The sequence below is a fragment of the Sesamum indicum genome, linkage group LG3 (genome assembly GCF_000512975.1).
Source record: "Sesamum indicum cultivar Zhongzhi No. 13 linkage group LG3, S_indicum_v1.0, whole genome shotgun sequence".
Lineage (NCBI taxonomy): Eukaryota > Viridiplantae > Streptophyta > Magnoliopsida > Lamiales > Pedaliaceae > Sesamum > Sesamum indicum.
In genome coordinates, this window is record NC_026147.1 from 1,127,606 (window position 1) to 1,152,520 (window position 24,915).

Consider the following 24,915-nt stretch of genomic DNA (forward strand, 5'->3'; position numbering starts at 1 on the left):
AATATCAAGAAATTTAGTAGATTTTGACTAACGAATGAACTTATTTAGTAGACGAAAGCAAACATCAAAGATACTAAATATAAATTTTTAAATTATAAGTAATTTATGTGTAATTATACTAAATCTCAATAAAAGAAGTTTAGTTATCCCTATAAAATATAAGGCCCCGTTTATTTTGATGGATAAGTCTATATAAGAAAATTAGTATAAGTTAATATTGCGCTTACTCTGTTGTATGGAGGCCCGGTATAAAATCAAAGCTCAGTACTAATTACTGTTGCACCTGTATAACTAATACCACCTTGAGAGGTGGTGTTAATTTAGTCCGGAGACTAACCCTTTTCACTTACCAAAACACCGCTCGATCTTAAGTAAAAAAGTGAGTGCAAAGCCATTCTTCTTTCTCCATCTCTTTCAGACGTCTTGGAAGTGGAAATATTCCGCCATTCTTTCCTCAACATAAGCTCGTCTCTCAGGTACAATCTTTGTCCGAACTTTTTTTTTTATTTAAAAAAAAAAAAACTCTCTCCGAAACTCAAACATGGGTTCAAACAAACTTCTCCCAATTTTTTTGAACGACCTAAAATACCGATTTTTATTAAGTTTAGCTAACCTTTTTCATACATCTTCGAATTATAACTTCAACTTTAAATTACTAGAAATCTGTATAGAAACTTTCCAGAGTTCTATAAATTTTTTTAAAAATTGAGCGTCTTGGTTTCTTAAAAAAAGAAGTAATTCATATTAGCTGGAATAAATATCCTAAAATTAACAAAATAAAAACGAAACAAAAATAACTGACAGATCTGAAGACAAAGCATTGCTAGCTGGAAAAATAGCACCACAAAGCTAAATAATTTCTTTACCTGGACAATGAAAATTCCGAAAAATTATCTTCGAATTTTTCAATGAACCGAGTCTCCAACGGTGGTCGTGCAATATTAGGACAAATGGATGATTTTGGACGTAAATTTTGTTGTTGATTTAAATCTAGAATTCGGAATAAAAGGGCTAAAAATATCTTTTTACTATCAAAGTCGTTAGAATATTTCAAAGTAAACACTTAATAAAATTAATATAATTTTGATGATACATATAAGTAGATCGAATTTTCTTAATTTTTTATTTATTATAAAAAAATTCTATTACTCATTTAATTTCATTTTCAAAGTAAACGGATTCCAAGTAAACACGACAATCAATCCGTGAGAAGCCGACAAAAACTCAAACTAACGGTAGCATCAAACGGCGTCAGAATCAGCTTAGGCGGGCCCCACATCCTTGACCCGGTCCAGTCAGCCCTAAAATTTTAAATCAAAGAGGGCGGCGCATTTTCCCCTTTTGTCTTTATTTCTTTTTTTAATTTTATTATTATTATTATTTTATTTTCATCTGTTTAATTGCTTTACGCGTTGTTCCAACTCCAAGGGCGGTGACTGACTCGCTGCGAAATATCGTCCACGCCTTTCTCTCTCCCAATTTGCAATTTAGTACCTTAACTTTGGAAAATTCTTTGTTGACCCATCATAGTTTGTTTGTTTGCTTTTTTTTTTTTAGATACTAATTATTATGGCACGTCATCCCCCACTGTCATATACAAAAGAACAGATATGTAAGATAAAGAAAAAAAAAAAAAACAAACATGATGTGAATTGTGAAGAGAGGGGAAAAAAAGAAATCCATGAGAAAAATAAATATGGAGTGGGGTAATAGACAGAACATAAATTATAATATGTAGGATTATTAAAAATATTAAAATTACTATTATGCAATTTTGTTTGAAGAAAATGAATGAAATAAAGGGTAAATTTCGAAATTTAAAAATTGATACGATAATTATTTTTAATAACAGTATAAATATAAATATATGGGATGATGGATTTGAATTTGAAATGTCTCTGAGTTAGAAGAATTTAAGATCCATCAATGTTCAGGAGAACATAGTTCAGAATTAGAGTTGAATAATTTAAAATTCGTTGAATTTAAAATTATCTAATTTTTTTTATTGGGCATTTGGAATTCAGAATTTCAAATTTATTAATCCAAACGCACACTTATATTGCATTTGGATAGTCGAAATTTTAATTTGAATGAATCATTTGAGGAAAAATTTCAAATAACTAAAGGTATTGGAATTCAATTACAATGCTACGAAATACGTGTTTAAGAACTTGAAATCATTTCTAATATGGAATTAGTTAAGACAAGACAAATGTTACTATGAAATTGCATTATTGACGGGTAGTGATGCGTAGTTCAATTGACGAAATTGAGGCTCCATCACTATAATAAGGTCATGAGTTCAAATCCCACTAGCACATTAGATGTTATTATACCTTAATAATAGTTGTTGATTAGATACAGTTATTTGATATCGATAATTAGTATATGATTGTTATAGTTGTCAGTAGTTGTTAGATATGAATATTTGGATATTGACAGTTTTAGTGAGGGAGAGAGAGTGAGGTATTGGAGATCATTTGCTTGTAAGAATTATTTTTGATTTTTGCTATCCAAAAATGATACTAAAAGAACTAAATTTGAAAAATTACATTAAACTATGGGGCAGAATGCAAATATTTTGAAACAATTGGGGCCAAATGCATAGAGAACCTAAGATGAGGGACCAAAAGTGGAAATTGAGCTCTAGATATTCTCTCTCTAGTTGTTTTCCTATATATGACCCGCTGCGCTATCGGACTACCTCATTAATTGAGTGAGTGAGAAAAAAAAGAAATATTATAGGGAAAAAGAGGTCTCCCTCCCTGTAGAGGAAGAGGAGTTGTAGACGAGAAGGAGAACGATTTGGGAACTGATTCATCTAAACTTTTAGCTTCTATCTTTCCCTTGTCAATTTATCAACAAACCCTAATTTTGTTTGGCAAGGATATATATATATACATATTTCTGGGTTCCCTCTTTTTTCTCTGAAATTTCTAGGGTGATTTCTGGGTTTCTTTTAGATTTGGTGCTTTTTGAGGTGAAAAATGGCGACGGAAGTGTTACGGCCCCAAGATTTGTTGGTTGAGAGGTTCCGCGTGCCACAGACGTCTTGTCCGCGCAGGAGGAATTTTCCGGCGAACGGAAGCTTGACGCACTTAGACGCGAGCCGGAGGCAACATAGGAAGACGTCTCCCAAGCCGGATAAGAGGAGATTCAACGCCGCGGCGGAGACAAAGAGATCGAGTTATGGCGGCGTTTCCGATCTACGGCAGAGGGTTGAGGTCAGCGGTGGCGGCCCCGTCATGGGGCAAGTGACGCTGTTGAGAAGAGGCGAATCGTTGAGTTCGCTTGCTTCTAAAGTAAGTGGTGGAAGCGCCGAGGCGCCTACTCAAAAGCCGGTTGACGATCTAGCGGTTCTCGGGACGGTGAGAATCGGACCCGACTTGCCGGAAATGGTGCCGAAGCAGATCCGCCTAGGGGCGCCTTCCTCCGGTGATGTTTACGCCGGATCGGCTTTTTTCTCGTCGCCATCTCCCAGATCTGTACCTCTACCTTCGTTCTTCAACAAGAGGGACTCAAATGATTGCCAGAGCGAACCCTTCGATGACGGTGCTACGAGGGATTTGCGGCGCTTGCTTCGTCTCGAATGATTTCCCCAATTCTGAATATGATTGAGAAAAAAATCAAGAACTCGCTTTCTTGCTTAGATTATCTTGAATCTGGATTTCTATCCGTAGATATTTTTTCAACAATACGGATGAAAGAATATACAAGATCTGGAGCTCTAAGCAAAAACGAGAAGCGATTCAGTCGAAGGTGGTCTCGTATCTAGTTTTTCTTATTTTCTATGGGGTTCTGTATTTGTTCACGCACATCATTATGTGGCGACGTGGATCTGGTGGAAGAATTATGACCTCTTTCACTGATAATTACTACTACTACTACTACAAGTACTTAGCCTTTGTAGCTTTGAACTGGGTAATTTGGGTTGGGGATTAGTTGGAGTTTGGGAAGTCGACAGAAATTGTTAAATGCATATGTCTATCATATGCTGTTGTCGTAGCTCATGTGTTGTGCGTCGTATGTATCATCAATGAAAATCATCAGTAGCAATAATATTATGTTTATATTATTAGGTTGTAAATATTTGGGCATTTGAGTTATGTTTTTCTTTTCGTTTTCTTTGTGTTGAGTTTGTTTTTGCGTTTTCATGTTCTGTGTAAGTGGTAGATTGGGGCTGATGAGCTTCTTGTTATCATAGTTATTAATGCTTTTGTAATCTTGACAACTCGAAGCTAGGAAGGTTTGAAGGGCCAAGAGGCATAATGTGAATTGGGATGGGACTTCACTTGATGTCGTTCTACGTCCTCCTCTTTCCCCCCTTTGGGTTGTGGGGGGTGGGGGAGTTGGGAGGTCCTACTGGAGATTGCTTGGTTGTTGTGTCCTGTTTTCAAACCAAATGACATCTGGCGATGGCACCTTCCAATGATGCTTAGTCGGGATGATCTCTATTGTTGAGGATCGAGCTGGATGAATTCTGTGTGTTCCTAATTGAGGTCATTGTCTTGAGCGCAATACCAGGTGAAGCGGATAGACTGTAGCAAAAACTTATGGAAATTTCTTTAAGTAATATAAAGTTGGGATATTATATCAGTTGTCTTTGTTTTAGTCATTCACATTAGGGTGATGTAAGAATGATCATTGATGTGCCTGCTTGGTTTGGGGATTTGTACAAGAGCTGTTGTGGCCATTGTGGAAATGCTTCTATCCATCTTGAGTCTACACAGAAGATCTGCTGATGAGGTTGCTACCGGCTGTTTCTGTTCTGGACCGGCTGTTTCTGGCACTAATGTCCAGCAAGCATGGCGTGCCCTTCCAGCCAGAATTCATCTACATCTTCAACTTAGCATCCCTTAAGATATGCAAGAGGAGTCTATGATATATTGGTTTAAGTACTTTGGTCGATGAAAAGAGCTTGAGGAATCATTTTTCAGGTTCCTTAGCTCATGACTCTGTCATCTGTTCTTCAAAGAATATGCTATATATGTGTATATATATATATATATGCTATTTAAGCTCCACTTTGGTTATCTTTGAATGAACTTTTAATTGGTAATATCTGCTTACAAATAAAACGATAAGCTGGACCAAGCTCAGAATGCTGTAATTATTTGGGATGCTACTGACTCAGCAACTTATTTCCCAAATACCTCTACTAGAACAAGAATTGCTTAGCCTGAAAACTCTTTGTTTCAGTTTCTTTTGTCTTCTATTGCTCTTCGGCCTCTTATCAGCTACTTTCATAATGTCAACTTTTACTATATGGTGATCAGAGGTGCCTTTTGATGACAAAACTGAGTAAGATCCGGGCACGAACTTGTATGGTAAATCTGGGGATCCCAAAATGTAGTCGACCCGAGTTCCATACTTGCATGTTCCTTGGACATCTGCTTCAATACCAGAATTTTTCAAGAAGATGTAAAGGAATTGATATCTTGACTAGTAGTATAAGATAAGTTAAATGTACTTTGGCCTTTGGCAATCATGACTACAGGTTCACATTCCCCTGGGAAGTGTTTGGCATCCGTGTACTCTCTTCCCTTGAGGAAATTCGTTACTTCAACTCTTGGAGTCGGCTTTCCTAGTTCCTCGTAGTACTACTAGGACAATACCATGGTAGACGTTTAGTAACAGGGAGACATACATGAATGGCATTGTTGAAAGAAAACGAAATGATTACCTTCACAATGTCGTTCCACCTCTCTGATGAGTAGTCTGATGCATCAAGAGAGTTGAGTCCTCCAGCAAGAATATGAGGTTGATCGCTCGTCTGAATTATCGCGTTCATCTGATTCATCCTCCATCTTTCATCCAAGTGGTCGAGTTGGGTGCAGTAAACGTTGAGCTCCCCTGTCCACGGAACGTCAATGGTTGCCTTGATCACATTCCTGGTGCAAAGCATGTAGCTTCCTATTAGTTTTCAAGCGCAAGTTTCTTTTTGATGATGAATTCTTTATCTCATTGATATACGTATATATATTGAGAAAAATGCAAGCCACCTCTTATTATATGGGATGTGCAAATTATCCTTTATGAAAAACTAATTATCAAATTACCCTCCGTGCTCCACCAACATCACGTCCACGAAGCTTCACCATCTTCACCTCTGAGCTCCACCCTCACCACCACCCATTCCGTTGCCTGCACCTTCACCCTGCACTCACCCCGCTCCCAGTCACCGCCCACCATCCCCCTTCCCCAACTCGAGCCAACCCTTTAGCCGTAGTCGCTCCCCTTCCCATTCACCGAATCCCATTGTCGACCCTCCTCCTCCAGGCCCCCATTGTCGCTGGCCAGCCTCTCTCCCCCCCCCTCTCTCTATATATATTTAAAATGTATTATATATATTTTAAAGTAAAATTTATATAACATAAATATACAAATGTAAATCTAGACCCTTAATTCAAATTAAAGAAAATTTAGACAATCGATCTTGTTAGTTGAATGTAAACCTTAGATCGAATTAGATTCAATAATTATTAAGTAAAGATATAAATATAATTTTATAATTAAAAATTAAAAAAATTAGAAGATAAAGAATACGAGCATGGATTATACGAAATCGCGTGAGGGGAGTAAATTTCTCTATTTTAGAAAACACAGGGAATAATTTAGTATTTTTTTATAGGGGAATAATTTGCTCATTTTTAATATCACATTACGACGAATCGCATTAATACCAATATTTCTAAGAGTTAATCACATTTTGAAAATGGAATACTGACATCCCGTCCAATGTTTCTGTACTTTTATAACTTTCAGATTATAATTAACTCTATTCCTAAACCTAAGAAGGATGAGGCTTTTCTGATGCATCATTAGGTTGAGGGTTGGTTACAGTTCCACCCCTTATTAAAATGTGGAATTACACTTGTTTTTTTAAAAAAAATTTTAAAATTGTACATACACTTCTTCTGAAAATTCATTGTACACTTGATTTCCGTTCGTTATGATTTGAACGAAAAATGTTGATGTCATTAAAAAAAATTACATAAATTTTCAAATCTACCATTCATTTAACATTTTTATATAATAATTTTGTACTTATAATAGAAAAAATGTAATTTATCTCTTTATAGATATATATATTGAAATGTTAAATGAGGGGTAAAATTAAAAATTTATTTAATCTTTTTTGTTAACGTTAGCGTTTTTTTTTATTTTAACCCTAACAGAAGAATGTCGGATGTAAAGAAAATTTTTTTTGAAAGGGATGTGAGTATAATTTCAAAACTTATTTTACAAAAAGTGCAATTTTTGCATTTTGAGATGGAATTTAAGGGTAATTAAGCTTTAGACATGACAAAAGTCATAAACTTGTTTTCATGCGGAATTCCAATATGACATCATGAATATCTGCTAAACATTCAAGAATGGGAAAGGAAAGTGAGAAATACCTGAAATCTTTGTCATCAAATATTTTCTGAACTTTCCACCTCTTGATAGGCCATTTTGACAGAACAGCATTGCCATACTCAGGAGCCCAGCTCTCCGCAAAGACGTAGTTCATCCCCAACGCTCGAGCCAAATCAGACAACGGCCTCATATCTTTTTCTTCCTCGGCCTTCACGTCCTGCAGGGCCAAGATATCGGCATCTACTTCTTTGAGCACGTCAAAAATGGTCCTACTTCCACACAAACCGACATCGGTCAGCCAGTTAGCCATGCCGGCAGGGAAGCAGATGGGAGATCTCATCCTATTGTTGAAACTGAATGTTTTGCTTGAGGAATCCTCAACTATGCTGATCACCTTGTTCTGTGCTAAAGAAATCTCATTCTCAGGCAGGTTAATGGAAACCTTTGGTTTTGATTTTTCTGATGCATTCATCATGGAATGGAGTGGAGACTGTTTGAGTATTCCTTTGGGACGACGGGCAGTTATGCTTTCACTCTCTTCGTGCACGAAAACGGTTGATTTCTCAGCTGTTGGGACGGCAGGTGCAAGGGAGAACAAGGCAGCATTGAAGGTGGCTAGTCGAATAGGCATAACCTGCATGAAGGGGCCATTGACATGGCCATTCTGATGGACTGCTGAGTTGATTTTCGGCTTCTTTTTCGGCTCAACTCTTGCATTCAGCCTCCTGACGATGAGTTTAGGCCTAGGACGTCGCCATACCAACCAACGTACCCTCGAGAAAAGGCGCCAAAACCTCCTTCTGAGAACATAAAACATGTAAGATAACTGGTTGCTGCAAGAAAGTTGTGAAGGCTTTCTTGATTGCGTGGAGAAAGTATCAGAAACTAAATAACTTGTGTATTTGTTGAAGACCAGTGATTGGATATGTAAGGAGATGAGTGTAAAGAGGTGGGGTTCTTGTCTTGTTGATGCACAATGCTGGCAAATGTGAAAGAAAAGTTGGCTATCTGGACAAAACAACAATCTCAACTGCTCCAAAAAACTAAGGTTAGAGGTTGACAAATGGGGGCTATTATTGTTGAGCTTGCTTTCCCATGACTACAACATAAACCAACTCCCACCTGTGAAACAGGACTTTTTGTGTTGCCCAATAGGAACACTGGACAAGAACAACAAAAGAACCAAGATTTTCAAGTAGTATACTATTTGGGTAAGAATTCTGTGTTTTATGAGGTCAGATAAAACGTTTTGATGCACTTGGGAGGGCAATTTTGGAGGTCTTAAGGAGGACAAATCCTGAATTCTATTTTACTTTTTCATATATATTTTGTGACGGATTGTACCCCTCCATCTCTTATAAAATATAATCTGCATAAGTCATCTAGGACTATATGTCCATTATTTACAACCACATCCAGAGAAGTCTTTAAATTACAATCCAAAAAAGAGCTTTCTTTTAAATAATTTAAAGGATTTATTACACTTAGACTCCCTCTGGAAAATGTAAAATTACATTATTTTCCAAAGAAATTTTGAAACTATATTTACACCATTTCTGAAAATTTTTCGTTTACACTTAATTTTCTTCTGTTAGGGTTTGGAACGAAAATACTGACATCAACAAAAAAGTTACATAATTTTTCAATTTTGTCTCTCATTTAATATTTTCATTACTTTTTTTTTACTTATAAAGGGAATAAATGTAATATATATATAGAGAGAGGGGGGGGGGACAACATTATTATATTTTTTTCTTTATTAAGTACAAAATTATTCCTGTAAAAAAAATACAAAATTGTTATATGTGAATGTTAAATGGAGGGTAAAATAGAAATTTGTATGTAATTTTTTTTGCTAACGTCATCATTTTTCATCCAAACCATAACAAAAATGTTTTTGATTTAAACGATAAACTTTTGGAAGGAGTGTAAGTGAATTTTTGGTATTTTGAGAGGGGTCTAATTTAATTCAACTTAGCAAAAGACAATTGCTTCAATGGTCTCCCAAACCAGTGTGCAAGCACCAAAAACTCTCTAATCAGCAATAGGTGCTAACCCTTTTCCTTCTTTTTGTTAAAAAAGGGGAGGAACAAAAATTGGTTTCATAAAAGATCAAATGAGGGCACATACATTTTCTTGAGACAGAAACCTAGGATTCTTTTCCAACTTGGTTCTCTGTTTTAAGAGTAGACTTTCCTGGATTCCAAGTCAAAAGTTAATTGAAAGACAAATGAAAAAGGCCAGTGTTAGTTTTCTTGCTCTTATAATCAACAAGAAATTAGATGAGTAGATAACAAGCAGAAGCTGTTGAACTGAGAATCTTGTCATTGCTTTTTATGATAAACTATGCAAGGACTTAGACCAGACAGTCACATTACAAGAGCAAGAAAGCGATGCTTGTGAAAATAAAGGTCAAACTGAGTTCACCTACTCAACAACATTTGACATTAACGCGGCAATCAAGCTTATCTTGATGCATAAACTAACAAAGGAAATACTGTATACACTTGCTCTACTACAGTGACACGTTCAATACCAAACAATTTCGTATTATAACTACTCAAAAATACACTCGTTTTTACTACTGATAGAAACATGTGTAGCATGTCCGAGTCCAGAATTTAGCATTACATAATACAATATGGTCCTCAGAAACACCAATCCTGAATAAGGTTACACTCATATGTGCCTCTTACAAACTTGGAAAGTCTAATGATTGTCAAGCAAATGCCAGAGACAACATATGTGATACACCAATTTGATTCATATTCGGCATTGCCCAAGATTAGCAGCCAATATTGAAGCTCCTGTATGATAATAGCCAGAAGCTCCAGGTCAACGGCTGTGTACTTTTTATGCTTCCATCCATGTGCATGATTTGTTGGAAAAAGTTTGAGATTGGTAATGAAGTTAAGTAGGTTTCTGATTTCCCACGACTATGAATCAAACAATGCATCAAGAAGGTTGGAAGGAGCTTCGTCTTTTCCATTCTCATCAAAAAAACCATTTGCAGCATTTTCCTTTTTTAGTCTTCGCTCCTCCGCGATCGATTCTGCTGATTCTGTGCAGAGACTTCTCCTCATCTGGTTAGCTGGTTTTTCAGCCACTTGAAACTTGTTGCCTTCACGGGTTCTCTCAGAGAATCCTGCCCAAACTGAAATAAATTTTGAAAAATAAATATATTAAAAGTGAAACAAAGAAATATATTAAAAGTGAAATAATCCCAGAAAAGAAGTGGTATAGTTCCAGGTCCAGAAAGATTCTTGGGTAACATAGAAACTATCAGACAATCAGCTACAGTCATCACAGAGACAACCACCAGTACCCACAGTGCGCCTATTTACCCACAATCGATATGTCTATTTACCTTAATTTGATATGCTATTTTCACTTATCTATTACATTCTATAAATAAATCAATGTCCATTTTATTTATGTTGTCTTTGCTATTAAATCAAGGAACTGGGAGACACTGCATTCGTTTTTTGTCTGCCATTCAGATGATATTGCTGTAGTTCCTATCCAACACCTAAGATTGCGATTGCCAATGATCTTCCAACACGTAGGATTGCGTCGATAATGCCAAGGCAAACCTTTCCTCTAAATGGTTAGCATATACAAGAGACTTTTAAAATAGAATTCAGCCGAAGCTTTAAGAAATTCCTAACTAATTTCTGACCTTTTGACATGAAATCAAGGTAAGGAATACCAAATCAAATGGCAGGAGTAGAAGATAGCACAGTGAACAAAATACATATTCCAAGAAGATGTATTCCTTTACGGAAAAAAACAGCAAGCATATTAGTAGCATAAACACCTTCTTCATAAGTGTAAAATCGATCACCATACCTCCAAAATGATGTAGGACAATGGAAGCAGCTACAGTAACATTCAAAGAAGCAGTGCCACCGCCATATTGTGGAATGTAAACAAAAAAGTCACATATCTCACACTCCTTAGCAGAAAGCCCTGTTCCCTATCACAGAAAATCCACATTCCACACATGGTATCAAGACATACACTTTATTGTAAGCGAAAACAAATTGAATGACAGCAATAACAAGATATTATTATCAGAAATAGCAAAGTAAATGTAGGCTTTATTTAAATATATATGTATTTTTACATGCACAAAGACACTTCCACTTCATGTTATTTTCTCAGTTTCCCTAATGTATAATTGGCCTCAGTTACTCGCTTAATATTAGAAATTGAGTTGCGAGTCCCAAAGGGAGGATTGGAAAATAGTATCTAACCTCATTGCCGAGAAGAAAGGCGGTACTCTTCCTGAAAGGATGCTGGTTTATAGCCATAGCATTATCCTTGATCTCCACTCCACATATATCACAATCCCTCTCCTAATCAATGCAAACATCATAACCATACTAAATTAGAACTGTAAAGAAGTTCTCATGACTAATCCTATTCTCTATACGCAGCTTATGGTTTACACCCATTGATCCACATAAATCAACACCATAAACTAGGATGTTCAATTTATAATTGAACTTTTTCCAACACAAGGAATACAAATTTTACCAGCCAACTGCTAGGGAAATGGTAACTGCTCATCCACAACGACAAGATTTCATGAACAAGATACTTCTTTATAATCATACGGAGGCTAAATGTTCTTTCAAGGCATATGCAAATACACAGGCATTGAGGAAGAAGATTCGTAGTAGAAAAATCAAGATGTCGGGTGAGTTGTAACCTTAAGGAAGGTGAAATTTTTATTCAATCTAGCTACCAGAAGTAAGACTTTCCACGCCAAAACGCATTACACAGACACAAACATGTCGGGTGAGTTGTAACCTTGAGGAAGGAACGGGCAAATGCCAGAGAGTGGAAGTGCCGGAACCGGAGGTGTGAGGTGGAGCCGTGGCTGCCAAAGGAGTTGAAGTCGCGCCGCCCCACCAATATTAGCTCCGACACACCGAACGCGGTGGCGCTGCGGGCGAGTGTTCCCACGTTGTGCCTCTTCGCTATGTTGTGCACAACCACGTAGCTCTCGTATTTCTCCTTCTTCGTGTTCTCATTCTCCATGTATATGACAGTTACTCACTGGCGGTGGTGCAAGTCGACCCGGCGGCGGGGGATCGGCGGAGGAGGTGTAGGTTTTTAGGGGAATGGGTTGCTTTCGCTTGTATGGAGTTGTTGGATTTGCCAGATACTCCGACGTCGTTTGAAAATTTTAATTAGGCAAAAATGTTATATTGGCTTTGGCCCCTTAAAATGTCCTAATTTGTCTTTAGACTCCCTTCATTATCCGTTAAATAAAATTTACTCCATCTTTTTATATTTTATTAGATAAGTTACGGCTATTTTTTTGAGATTTGACATATTATAAATAATAGTGTATATTTTTTTTATACAATTCTAAAACTATACAATTATTGTTGACAACCTCGCACGGGCACATTTCATTGTTAGAAAAATCTCTTTGTTGAGTTTGTTGCATTTCACGAATTTGCGGCCAATCCATCTCATTGTGTATACGTGATATTTGGTTTCGACCAGGGCTTGTAGAGATACGAATAGTAGTACCGTGACCCAACTCAAATTTCAAGACATCCCAATAATCTTCAGAATGCACATGTTTAAATGACTCAGAGTATGTATTCCTGTAAGCCATTAAATCATAGTAATCCTTCACCATTGATGCAACATTGATCATACATCATACCTTTTGAGCGTGACTTAGGGATACCAAATTAAGTCCGCTTCCCGCATGAACATTCTCGGTTTGCAATTTTGACAACATGAATATTGAGTCCAGGTCCATTCTGATGTCTTGTAACATTTTTTACTTCACAAAAAATTGGTGGGGTTGTCTCGTTAAGAGTCGATTGTGACTTGAGTGTAGAGGACCTCTCTCTCTTTTTATATATATATATATAGTATTATTATTATTATCATTGTTTTTAGATTAATTCATAGAAAATTACTAAATTTTTACATAAATTTATAAGTAATAAAATAGATTCTATAATATATACTATGTATCTTGATATAAATATAAAACTAAAAAATAGATAAAAAAAAATCACAAGTGAATTATTTGTCAATTTAAAAAAAGTGTAACACAATACAAATATATATTAAAATATAATATTTATTTGTGTCATATTAAATAATTATTTTATAAAAATATTATATTTTACTAAATTGTTGATTAAATTTATTTTTGTGTAAAGATTAAATATATAAATAAAAGTACATTAATTTATTATTATCCAAAATAAAAATATATGATATTAATTAATAATTATAATATATGGTTATTTTGAGTATAAAATTGATAAAATATTGAATATGAAATTAAATATATAACAATTTTAAAATATAAAAATATACATATAAAATAAAAAAAATAAAAAAAGCTCGCGAGCTCATGAACAATGAGAATTAAGCTCGAGTCGAGTTCTCCGCCCCTACCCTCATATGGTAGGTAAACCAGTGCCTTCTCCCCCATTCCACAACATTTGAAACCCTAAGATATCTCTACGAGCTTCAACTCTTGTGTTGTATCCAGAGGATGAATATGGAAAGTAAAATGCAGGATGAAAATGGACATATCATTTGATATTGTTCTCCATAGATATTAGGAAACTCAAGGAGAGGAGGGTCACCATTTGCAAGAAAGGAAGAGTGAACAAGCTCTACTACTGATGGCCACACTCTCCATGTGAATATGAAAAAATCACAATCCTATTGCCCTTTTGGCTAAGGCCAAGAAAATGTCATTATCATCAATAAAGTTACAAAAATGAGAGAGTTATGGGAAATATTTAAATAGAGTTAATGCAAAGACCAAATTGTGAACAAGATAAAAGTTATGGGGTCAATTTGAAATTTGTTCCTTCTTTTCTTGTCATTTTGCAAGAGATATTTTAAGCCAAAAGCTCTCCGATCTTTTTGGCAAACTCTACCTTTTTCCGGGGCCTTTTTGGCTCGGCTATAAAAGCCCACAAGAGCAGTAGGAAAAGATCAGTTCAATAATTCATTTTCCTTTTTTCAGTCAGAAATATCTCATCAGATAAGATTTTTCAGTTGAGGTTCAGGTTCTTGTTTTCCCTTTCTTTTTTCTACTTAATTTATCTGCTCAAGCTGAATCTTGATGTGGTTGCAATTGCATGGTCTGTTTTCCTTCAATCCAATTTATGGGCTGCCTTTTGCTTTTTTTCAGTTTGTTGTTCATTGTTTGGGGAAGTGGGCTGATAAGCATTTGTAGTAAAAGTTGATGTTTTGGGTTTGTGAACATGATTTAGCAATGTGGTTGACGGGAAATTCTAGTGTATACACTTGTTCCGTGGTTAGTTTGATATGGTGGCAAGTGTGTACACTTATTTTGTGCTAAGAATTTTCTTTATCATTCTCATAACTTGCCACCATACATTGTTTGGAACAAATGATGTTGTTTCTGTTAGATAGGGGAAATAGCATATTTTGTCCCATAAGATAGGCTCATTTTTTTTTTTGTTCCATTCATTACGAGAAATACTTTTAGTTCCGTAACTTATAAAATTTAGTATTTTTGGTCCCGGTCACTTTTCCGTCTATAATTTTAACGTTGTAGGCACACGTGGACTAAAAGTGTTAATCCCATAATGAATGGAGACCAAAAGTAAAACTGGCCTAACTTATGGGACCAAAAAATGCTATTTCCCCCTGCTAGGTACTTATCCAAGAATTTGTATTTGGATTGGCATCCTTTTGATTTCATGAACAAGTTTTAAAAGAGGACTAATCACTTACAAGAGCTGTGATCTTGTTGTAGTTTAACAATCCATGAGTAAGATTTTACTTTTTCTTTATTATGTTTTTGGATTGTAATCATGTTTAATGATCAGAAAGATGATATTTTGTTGTACTTATTTCGGGTGAGGGGTAGTTCTTGATTACACATGGTTTGATATCTTTTTTGTATAAACATGCTGTGAGGAAGCTGTAACTTTGATCGCCTTTTTGTTTGGTGATCACTTCTGAGACAAGTAGTTATTAGCATAAATCATGATCCAAGTAGGTACTTATATTTCTTTTTTGCATTGCTGTGGACTTTACTGTCAATATAAGAAGTGAAAGATAGGAATTTGAGTTTAATTATTGATTTCGGTATTGAACTAATATGTGAGACTGTACTGTACTGTCATCGGCCTTGTTCTCTTTTCCGGTTGGCTTTGCTATTCTGGCTCTACATTAACCTATCCTAATTGTTCTTCATGTTTTTGTAAGTTATACTAACTTGCAATTCTCTCTAACATTTTTTGTTTCGTTGCTATTCCAGGGATGGCGTCTATGCAAACTAGTTTGGCATCAGCTATATGCAACAACAGGAACCACTCGACTTCCCCAAAATTTCTGAGCAGCTCTTTCTTGCATGGGGTTGATGTGATCGGACAGGCTGCCGGCTTTCGAAGAAAGGACATAATTCCCACTGCCTTTTCAGGCCCGAAAGCTACATTGACCTTTGATCCGCCCACTAACAACAAAGAGAGGGTTAACCAACGGAAGCACACGGCCGATCCTAATGCTCCTGATTTTCTTCCACTTCCGTCCTTCGAGGAATGTTTCCCTAAAAGCTCCAAAGAATACACGTGGGCTATTTTTCTAAATATGATATGCTTTCTAGTATATTTTTGTTAGCTCGTTAACATTATTACTGCCATCATACATAAGCGTGCTTGTAATAGTTGATAGCATTACTTACATGGTTTTCAAGCTTTATTTCACTCGGCATCCTTTTTGATTTGTCATATAGATGTCTAATGAAGTATTTGCGTTTCAGGGAAGTCATTCATGAGCATTCTGGCCATTTGCTGAGAATTCCATTTCGACGAATTCACCTATCGGGAGAAGAACCCCATTTTGACACCTATGACACCAGCGGTCCACAGAACATCAGCCCACGCATTGGTAGGCTTTCGTAATACTCAATTTTTTTTAACAGGTTGTTGATTGATGTTCTTAGAGTTAACTTCTTTTCATATTTGTCTATTTAATGTTAGAATAGTGAGCATTCATGTCTTGAAACTTCAGATTTCATATGTTTGGCTTAGATTGTTATGAAGCATGATTTGATCATCTCCACATTCTTTGCCCCATTTTTTTCTCTTATTTAAGTTAATAGCAAGTACTGTTATAATATCATTCGGATAAGCTTCAGATTCCAATAAGCTGCAAGAGAAATTATTGAATTCTTGAATATTGGTGTTGTTTTACACTGCTCTTTAAGCTTAGGATTGCATATTTCAGCTTGTAATTTTGGGACTGGTCTGATGAACAGGACTCCCCAAGTTGCGGAAGGAGTGGATTGCCAGAAGAGAGAAATTGGGTGGACCAAGGTACACCCAAATGTTCTATGCTAAGCAGGGAATCATAACTGAGGAGATGGCATTCTGTGCAGCTCGTGAAAATCTCGACCCAGAATTTGTAAGATCTGAGGTTGCTCGTGGTCGTGCAATCATCCCGTCAAACAAGAAGCACCCAGAATTGGAGCCAATGATAGTTGGACGCAATTTCTTGGTGAAAGTAAATGCTAATATTGGGAACTCTGCTGTTGTAAGCTCCATCGAGGAAGAAGTCCACAAACTCCAATGGGCAACAATGTGGGGTGCTGATACCATTATGGATCTTTCCACCGGACGTCACATCCATGAGACTCGTGAGTGGATCCTGCGTAACTCTGCTGTACCAGTAGGAACTGTGCCCATCTATCAAGCACTGGAAAAAGTGAATGGCATTGCTGAGAATCTCACTTGGGAAATATTCAGGGACACACTGATCGAACAAGCTGAACAGGGTGTCGATTACTTTACAATCCATGCCGGTGTCCTACTCCGTTACATCCCACTAACAGCCAAGCGGATGACTGGCATTGTTTCTCGTGGTGGATCCATTCACGCAAAATGGTGCTTGGCTCATCACAAAGAGAACTTTGCCTACGAACACTGGGATGATATCCTAGACATTTGTAATCAGTATGATATATCCTTGTCAATTGGTGATGGATTGAGGCCCGGATCCATATATGATGCCAATGACACGGCCCAGTTTGCTGAGCTCTTAACTCAAGGAGAATTGACTCGTCGGGCTTGGGAAAAAGACGTACAGGTAACCAAAGACATTGTCTGCTATCTCAAAATTGTTTCTTCATTAAGATGCTTATTGGCCTCAACTTGTGTGCAAATTTATTCAGGTAATGAATGAAGGGCCAGGACATATTCCCATGCATAAGATCCCTGAGAATATGCAGAAACAGCTAGAATGGTGTAATGAAGCACCTTTCTACACTCTCGGACCTTTAACAACCGACATTGCTCCTGGATATGATCACATTACCTCAGCCATTGGCGCTGCGAATATTGGGGCTCTCGGCACGGCACTTCTGTGTTATGTGACTCCTAAAGAACATCTCGGTTTGCCGAATCGAGATGACGTGAAGGCTGGGGTTATAGCATATAAGATAGCCGCACATGCTGCTGATTTAGCAAAATGCCATCCGCTTGCACAAGCTTGGGATGATGCACTGAGCAAGGCAAGATTTGAGTTCAGATGGATGGATCAATTCGCTTTATCATTGGACCCCATGACAGCCATGTCCTTTCACGATGAAACCTTGCCATCTGATGGTGCTAAAGTGGCACATTTCTGCTCTATGTGTGGGCCCAAGTTCTGTTCTATGAAAATAACTGAGGATGTAAGAAAATATGCTGAGGAGCATGGTTATGGGACTGCCGAGGAAGCAGTCCAGCGCGGTATGGATGCCATGAGTGCAGAATTCCTAGCTGCAAAGAAAACTATCAGCGGGGAGCAACATGGTGAGATTGGAGGAGAAATCTACCTGCCGGAAGAGTACGTAAAATCCATCAAGACCTAAAGGTGAGTAAATATTTATCTTCCTTGGCAGTTTATCCAGCATTTAGCTAACTTATGGAATTCTGTGAACACATTGATACGTGACGCTATTGCCTGCAAAGAAACTCATTCCGTGTTGACATGGCTTTTTCTAAGGAAAATCTATCAGAAAAAAATATGCTTTTTTCGTCTAACCAGCTGCTCTCATTATTGCAGGCCTTTCCTCCTGGCAAACCGTAATAAACTCTGAGATGCAGATCGGAATGTCTGAGCTATAAAGCATGGTCGAAAAATGTGGTTTTAGAAACCTCATCTTCAAAAGCAGTAGGTAAGTAAATATGTAGCTTCTAGTTTGTCGACATCTTAGGCGAAACATGTTTGTTTGTGTTTAAACCACCCTCATCAATAAAAGACGTTCTTCTTAGCCTTGTTTGTATATGAAAATCGTTCTCTTTTCCTCGTAAATTGATGAAACAAATGCACCGGGGGTGTCTGTATCTGCTCGTGTGCTGGCCGGTTCCAGCCAGGACAACGAGCAGGTCGGGCTGAGAAAGTCCCTTTGAACCTGAACAGGATAATGCCTGCGTAGGGAGCGTGCATTTTTCTTTTCTGTGCTTACACAGGGCAGGAGATTCATCCCCCGTTTCAGGATTTTCTGCTTCGTGCGTCGGCAACTTTCTTGGAAAATTGTTGCTGTCTGGCTGGGAAGTAGATGAACTAACAATACTATTTGAAATCCATTTTCATCTCATAAGTTGCTCAGTTTAGTTCATAATCGGCCACTCATGGTTTTACTACAGCCCTGTTGGTGTTCAATCTCTGTCTGCAAATCTTTTGGTATAATATAAGCCAGATCGAAATTTGGCTTGCAAGAAAAGCAATCGAGATGACAAGATACACAGTAACATTTTCATCAATCCATGATGCTGGCCAAAATACATAAATACTAGGTTAATTACAATAAGCTTTTATAATATTTGACATAAGTACAAATATCTCCCGTTGTTTGAAAATAAATAATTTTTTATATTTGATGAAATTATGTAATTTTTGGATGGAAGTTTTTTAGAATTTAAAAAAAAAAATGGGACGTGGTGGATGGAAAAATATGAAAAATTATAAAAAAATATTCACTTAGTCCATAAAAAAGTTAAATAAAATTATAACTTAGTCTACAAGAATACTTGGTTAGTTCACCGCAAAAAATAAATAAAAATCTATACAAAATTAAAATACATATTTTTCATTGAAGATTGAAAATTAAAAAAAAAAACCCAAAAAATTGATACTAGCTTTGAAGGAGTTGATGGACAAAACATTGAGTTTTCAAGAGAAGAATATAAATGAGGGTAAATTACTTTGAAATTCTTTGAAGTTAGGTTTAATTACATAGATAATTTTTTATTTTTGGGATAATTATATTTACATTCTCTTACCTATTGTAATTTTGCAAAAATCATCCTTACTTTTTAAAAAATTACAGAAACTATTCCTGACAAGTTTTAAAACCTCAAAATATCCTTGTTGACTTGGTCAAATTTTAATATATTTTTTCAAGTACAAAAATGCCCTCAAAGTTGTGTTTGTAATTACTAAAAGGTAGAGAGGGTGTCAAAGTAATGTATATAGAGATGAGTAATATGATTCAATAGATTTTTTTTATTATTTGTATTATTTTTTAATTCAAACTTAAATTATTTTATTACCTTTTTTTAATTAAATCTCCATATAAAATTACACTTTTTAATAATTTTTAATTATTCAATTAATATATTACTAGATTATGAGTTTAAATTAAAAAATTATAATATTTTTATAATTATTTAAAATTATTAAAATTAAAAGATTGTTTATATTCTCCATTTTTATTTATAAGTAAACTAAAATTAATAAATAATAATTTAAAATAATTTATGCAGTTTTAGAATAGTAAAAATAAATTATTTATTTATTAAATATATTTTAAATTATTAAATTATTTTTTTAAAAAAAATTATTCTCTTTTCCCAATCTTTTGCTATCGTCCGCCATCAATATAAATATATATGATTAAATATGTTCAATTATTACATATTAATATATAAATGTAATTTATTAATTTTAGTAAAATTTAGTTACAAACAAAAAAAGAGAATAAATCTTTTAATTATAAGAATTTAAAATAATTTATGCAAGTGTGATAATTTTTTTTATTTAAATTTATAACTTAGTAACTAACTTTTATTAATATATAACTTGAATAATTTAACATTTCAATTATTAAGAGATGTAATTTTATATAGAGATTCAATAAAGAAAAAGTTAATAAAGCAATTTAAGTTTAAATTAGAAGTTGGTAAAAATAATACACAAAAAATAGGAGGTCATATTATTCATTTCAATAAATATTACTTCGACACCCCTTCTACCTTTTAGTAATTACAGAAACACCTTTGATGACATTTCTGTTATTGAATAATTAAATTAAAGTTTGATCGGGTCGACAGTGTATTTTGGAGTTTTTAAGGTTACCAAGGGTAGTTTTTGTAATTTTTAAAAAGATAAGAATGGTTTGTATAAAAAAACAATAGATGAAGGGGTGTAAATATAATTATCCCTTTATTTTTTATAAAATTATAAATACATTTTTTTGAAGTTGTAGTCATTACATATACACCCCTATTCAAGGGTAAAATTTTGAAAGTACACCCTCAGAGTAAATTACATAAATACCCCTTAGAGAGTGTGTTTATAATTTTATAAAGAACATCGAATATTATTAAAAAATATTCCAGAAAACTTTTCCTTTTCTTTATTAGCAATTTTCACATGTTCTATTAAACTAAAAATAAAAAACAAAAAATGCCATAAAAAGACGAACGACTTCTCAACCGTAGACATTTGAGAGATGAAAATTGGATCATCTCCAAGGGCATGAGAGATCAAAGACTTGAATGGGGATAATTTAGGAAACGAACTTTTTATCCTGACCATGTGGGCCCCGACAGTTTATTACCCGCCCACCAAGCTGGGCCAGATTGGGTTGGATATCTACCCCAATCCGGAATAGTAAACATGGCTTAAGTTTATTGAACCTGATCTGGGCAAGAATTTTTACACCCGTTGAGTTGAGGTTGATGAAAGGTTTTGCGATATCCATGCTCAAAACTGGATAGATGCATATAAGAGAGAAGCCACACAATTTATTCAGTGAAAGAAGGGAAGCAGATGTACAATCCCAGACTTGAGACACAATCCATATTTTTCTTCTTCATTTGCACTCACATAATGCAAGCTTTAGTTGTCTGAAGTCTTGAAGAGATAATGCAAAAACAGTATTTATTGCCAGTGAGTCCTAGCACGGGGGCCTAATCTCATTAAGATGAAACAACTTACGAGTGATAACGCACACAAACGCGTCGCTGGATGGGGCTCCTGCACGATGGGCAGTCCTTCATTCCCTGCTTCTCGTGGAGCTCGTTGCACATTGTGCATACCACCTGATGTGCACAGGGGAGGAAAACCACGGACATCTCCTCAGACAGGCACATCACGCACTCTCGTTCACGTTTAACGCCTCCGTTCCCGGTTAGGTCCTTGAGGTCTGTGGGCGCCACCGCTCTTGAGATGTAGGACATTGCGGAATCATTAAGGGCTCGAATGTTTCTGGAGTCGGTGACTTTACTTGCGTAGCTTCCATCTATACCTCTTCTGAGAGCAGCTATTTTTGATGAGTCTGTCTTCAACCTGAGCTGGGAAATGTCTTTTTCTAGCTTCTCAATATCATCTTTGTACTTGAGTAGATAGTTTTCTGCTCTCGATTTGATCATATCCTCCTCGGATTTAGCGGATGCTTCAATTTGCTCTCTTTCTTTTCTAAATGAACTGGCCTGTGTGAGTAATTCGTCCTTCGCCTTTTCCTCCTGGTTCAGTCTCACCTGTGATTGTCAAGATTACACATCGAATAATCACAACCAAGAACCTCACAAGGACTGAAAGATGTGTATGAATTAGGAAATAGTTCCTTTTCTTTAAAGTTTACGCTTCCAAGAGACCTCCTTTGAGTAGGAAGCAACCCAAATTGAAAATAGCCACAAAAATGAATCAATTGGCATCTTCGGTCTTAAAAGCCACATCTTCGGTACGCAAGGCCCTACATCTTAAATTAGCTACAATTTATATGCAGCAACAATGCCATCATCGAATTTCTTAAAATCTTGTTCCTTGGTAACACTTTTTAAGGATTTAGTAGCATATGCATGAAAACAATATTGACGTACATGCATAACCGTTAAGGCAAATACGTATTTATCTTTACATTCGGCTACCTCTTAACAGATATTTGCAGTATTTCTTCAAAGTTGTCAATTTGTTGTTACAGCATACTTTTTATGGCAGATCCAATTCCCAGATGTCCAAAAGCAGTATATGTTCTAATTAATCAAAATGCAGTAATTAGATTAAATTAGATTAGAGCAAAAGTAAACTTACCTCAGCTTGATACTGTGCATCTTTAGCCTGCTGTAGTTTCAGTTGAAGATGCCTCAACTTGCGTTTTTCAGCTGCAAGATCCTCCTGAAAAAGAGTCTTCTGCTTCTCCCATGACTGGAACTTTATCAGGGTCATCTTCTCCCTCTTCGACACCTCATGGCAGCTCGCGGCAGATTCAGCAGCACGTAATTTTGCAGCTTCCATCTCCCGCCTTAGTGCAGCATTCTCAACTTGAAGCCTGCCAACAGCAGCATTGGCTCTCTCAACCTGTCCACTAGCCTTGCACAAGGCATTTTCCATCTCGGAAAGCTTTTTCATGGTGCTCTCTTCCAATGTTTGCTTTTCTTTCTTGAGCCTTTCCACTTCTTCCTTCTCTTGCCTAAGAGTTTTCAGTTCAGCTTTGTCCTTGCTCAGTCTACGAGCAGCTTGCATGACCTTCTGATTTGCCCACTCAGTCCATTCTTGGAGCTGATTTTGCAGTTCTCTTACTCTTGAAACCATCTTCATAGCCATCTCATCTTTCCTGTCCTGCGAAACCCACTGCCCGAGGGACTTATCGTTTGAGGAATCAACAAAACTACAATTGGCAGCCTCATCGCTATAGCTGATGGGCATCGGATTAGCAATACCTTTGGCAGGGAACGAGAGGGAAAGTTCAGTATCAGCAACAGGTAATGAAGGTGAAGAGTTGACCGGGACAACAGGTAATGAACTGCCATTGTTAGTCTCCATACCAGATGTTGGCACTGAAACCAATCCACTGCTAGTCGAAATATTATAATCCACGTCTTTCTGAGGCACATCGAAGGAAACTGCTTTGCCAATCTTGAAGGAGTTCTTAGCATTTAGACCTGTCGATTCTGCTACAGCCTTAAGGTTCTTATCCAAGACTAGACCACTGAAACCACTAAGTTTCCCAGCTCTAGAAGTGCTTTTAGAACCATGTGCACGGTATTGTCTCTCAAAGTGAATTGATTTCTGACGTAAAATGTACTCTCTTTTGGCAATTCCAGAAAGTTTTCTACTGCCCACAAACTTCTCCTCTGTGTTAGTATGAGATATCCCTGCAGCACTAAAGGATTTCTCTTTAATATTAGATGTACAGTTGTTACATTCTTCACCCGAAGCAAGCCTGTCCAGAACAACAGAATTTTTCAGATTCATGTTAGGACCATCTGTTAGGTTAGGCACCTCAGACTGCAAGCTGTCCTCACCCTGATTTGTAGCCAAATTAGACGCTTCAGGTGGACATTTAAGGGCATAAGCAACTGATGCATTTGGTTTACAAGGAACTGAAATATTAGATTCGAGACTTCTAGGCTCGGTCCTCAGCTGAGGCTGTGCAGAAATAGAGGAATTGCCATTTGAAGTAGCATCACCAGTGCAACTGCCTAAAGGATCAGTATCCATAGCACAAGCATGTGACACATTCATATCGCATATCAACAAACACCACATAGCATCCCCAGTGCTGAAGAAAGGTCTAACCTCTCTCAGAAGGCAAACCAACTCCGCCAATATATACTTCTCCATCTGCTCCAAATCCTCAAAATAGTGCTCCCTTGACGGGTCAATTTCTTGTCCACTTCTAAGAAATGCCAGTGCGTTCTCCACTATATTCGATACAGTGTCTTTACACCCATACCAAAGGCCAGACCTCAAAATAGCCTTACTAGCAACTTCTTCACCATAACCACTAGCCACTATTTTCTTAATTGCACTCTTGAAAATCATGTCCAAATTGCTCAAGAGAAGTTCCTCTAGCTGAGATTCCGTAAGATCACTCCAATCAGCATCATGGAACTCGTTCATTGACGCCTCCATCTCCTCTCTTGGCTGACTTGACCCAACCTCAGATGCTCCCACAGTGCATGACAATCCAAGGTCAAGTTTCAAAGCATCGGAACTATCTTGGTTCATGCAATACATATTGCACGCATTTGTATGACCATGATTGGGAATCGCCTCAAACTTATCAGCTGAGATTTCAAAACTGGTACATTCATTTTGAGGCACAGGGATGGTCCTATTGGGATCAGCTAACGGTGGATCTGCCCGGAATTTTCTCTTATTCCTACTTCCTCTTTCTTGCACCGTCAGAGCCGGCATTTGACTGGAAGTGCTGCTACACGCCTTCGCAACCATTGATGCCATACCTATTCTGCACAGTAGAACGTTTTCGGCACTTTGCCAGATTCAATATTCTATCTACATAACTAAAAGATTATA

The 24,915-nt window shown here is 36.6% G+C and overlaps 5 protein-coding genes across 10 annotated transcripts in view; 2 read left to right on the forward strand and 3 right to left on the reverse strand.

Moving 5' to 3' along the window:
- On the forward strand, positions 2,705 to 4,030 carry LOC105157064. Its single transcript, XM_011073359.2, has one exon. The coding sequence runs from the start codon at positions 2,988 to 2,990 to the stop codon at positions 3,591 to 3,593; it is 606 nt and encodes a 201-aa protein (XP_011071661.1). The 5' UTR covers positions 2,705 to 2,987; the 3' UTR covers positions 3,594 to 4,030.
- Positions 3,706 to 8,520, reverse strand: LOC105156938. 2 transcript variants are annotated; one of them, XM_020692178.1, is made up of 4 exons: positions 7,401 to 8,520; positions 5,684 to 5,891; positions 5,471 to 5,600; positions 3,706 to 5,393 (listed from the first exon to the last, which is right to left on the reverse strand). In XM_020692178.1, exons 1-4 carry the CDS (start codon positions 8,174 to 8,176, stop codon positions 5,131 to 5,133), a joined length of 1,377 nt encoding a protein of 458 aa, XP_020547837.1. In that variant the 5' UTR covers positions 8,177 to 8,520; the 3' UTR covers positions 3,706 to 5,130. The 2 variants fall into 2 exon arrangements, with proteins under 2 accessions (XP_020547837.1, XP_011071511.1); XM_011073209.2 differs by having other exon boundaries at positions 3,706 to 5,390; positions 7,401 to 8,513.
- On the reverse strand, positions 9,816 to 12,547 carry LOC105156939 (putative TrmH family tRNA/rRNA methyltransferase). The gene is made up of 4 exons (XM_011073210.2): positions 12,175 to 12,547; positions 11,616 to 11,717; positions 11,209 to 11,335; positions 9,816 to 10,513 (listed from the first exon to the last, which is right to left on the reverse strand). The coding sequence occupies exons 1-4, from the start codon at positions 12,403 to 12,405 to the stop codon at positions 10,296 to 10,298; spliced, it is 678 nt and encodes a 225-aa protein (XP_011071512.1). The 5' UTR covers positions 12,406 to 12,547; the 3' UTR covers positions 9,816 to 10,295.
- On the forward strand, positions 14,294 to 19,015 carry LOC105156940 (phosphomethylpyrimidine synthase, chloroplastic). 5 transcript variants are annotated; one of them, XR_847397.2, is made up of 7 exons: positions 14,465 to 14,498; positions 15,647 to 15,956; positions 16,148 to 16,275; positions 16,646 to 17,472; positions 17,558 to 18,240; positions 18,433 to 18,544; positions 18,740 to 19,015. XR_847397.2 is itself a non-coding variant. In XM_011073212.2 (6 exons), exons 2-5 carry the CDS (start codon positions 15,649 to 15,651, stop codon positions 18,236 to 18,238), a joined length of 1,944 nt encoding a protein of 647 aa, XP_011071514.1. In that variant the 5' UTR covers positions 14,294 to 14,423; positions 15,647 to 15,648; the 3' UTR covers positions 18,239 to 18,240; positions 18,433 to 18,660. The 5 variants fall into 5 exon arrangements, 3 of the variants coding, with proteins under 3 accessions (XP_011071514.1, XP_011071515.1, XP_011071513.1); XR_002286684.1 differs by having other exon boundaries at positions 18,744 to 19,015; XM_011073212.2 differs by lacking the exons at positions 14,465 to 14,498; positions 18,740 to 19,015 and adding an exon at positions 14,294 to 14,423 and having other exon boundaries at positions 18,433 to 18,660.
- LOC105156941 (putative E3 ubiquitin-protein ligase RF298) overlaps positions 21,379 to 24,915 on the reverse strand; it is a 4,182-nt gene continuing 645 nt past the window's right edge. Inside the window, exons 2-3 of the mRNA XM_011073214.2 lie at positions 22,687 to 24,847; positions 21,379 to 22,133 (exon numbers count right to left, since the gene is read on the reverse strand). Coding sequence (XP_011071516.1) covers positions 21,588 to 22,133; positions 22,687 to 24,840 — 2,700 coding nt within the window. The 5' untranslated portion in view covers positions 24,841 to 24,847 and the 3' untranslated portion in view covers positions 21,379 to 21,587. The remainder of the gene's footprint in view (positions 22,134 to 22,686; positions 24,848 to 24,915) is intronic.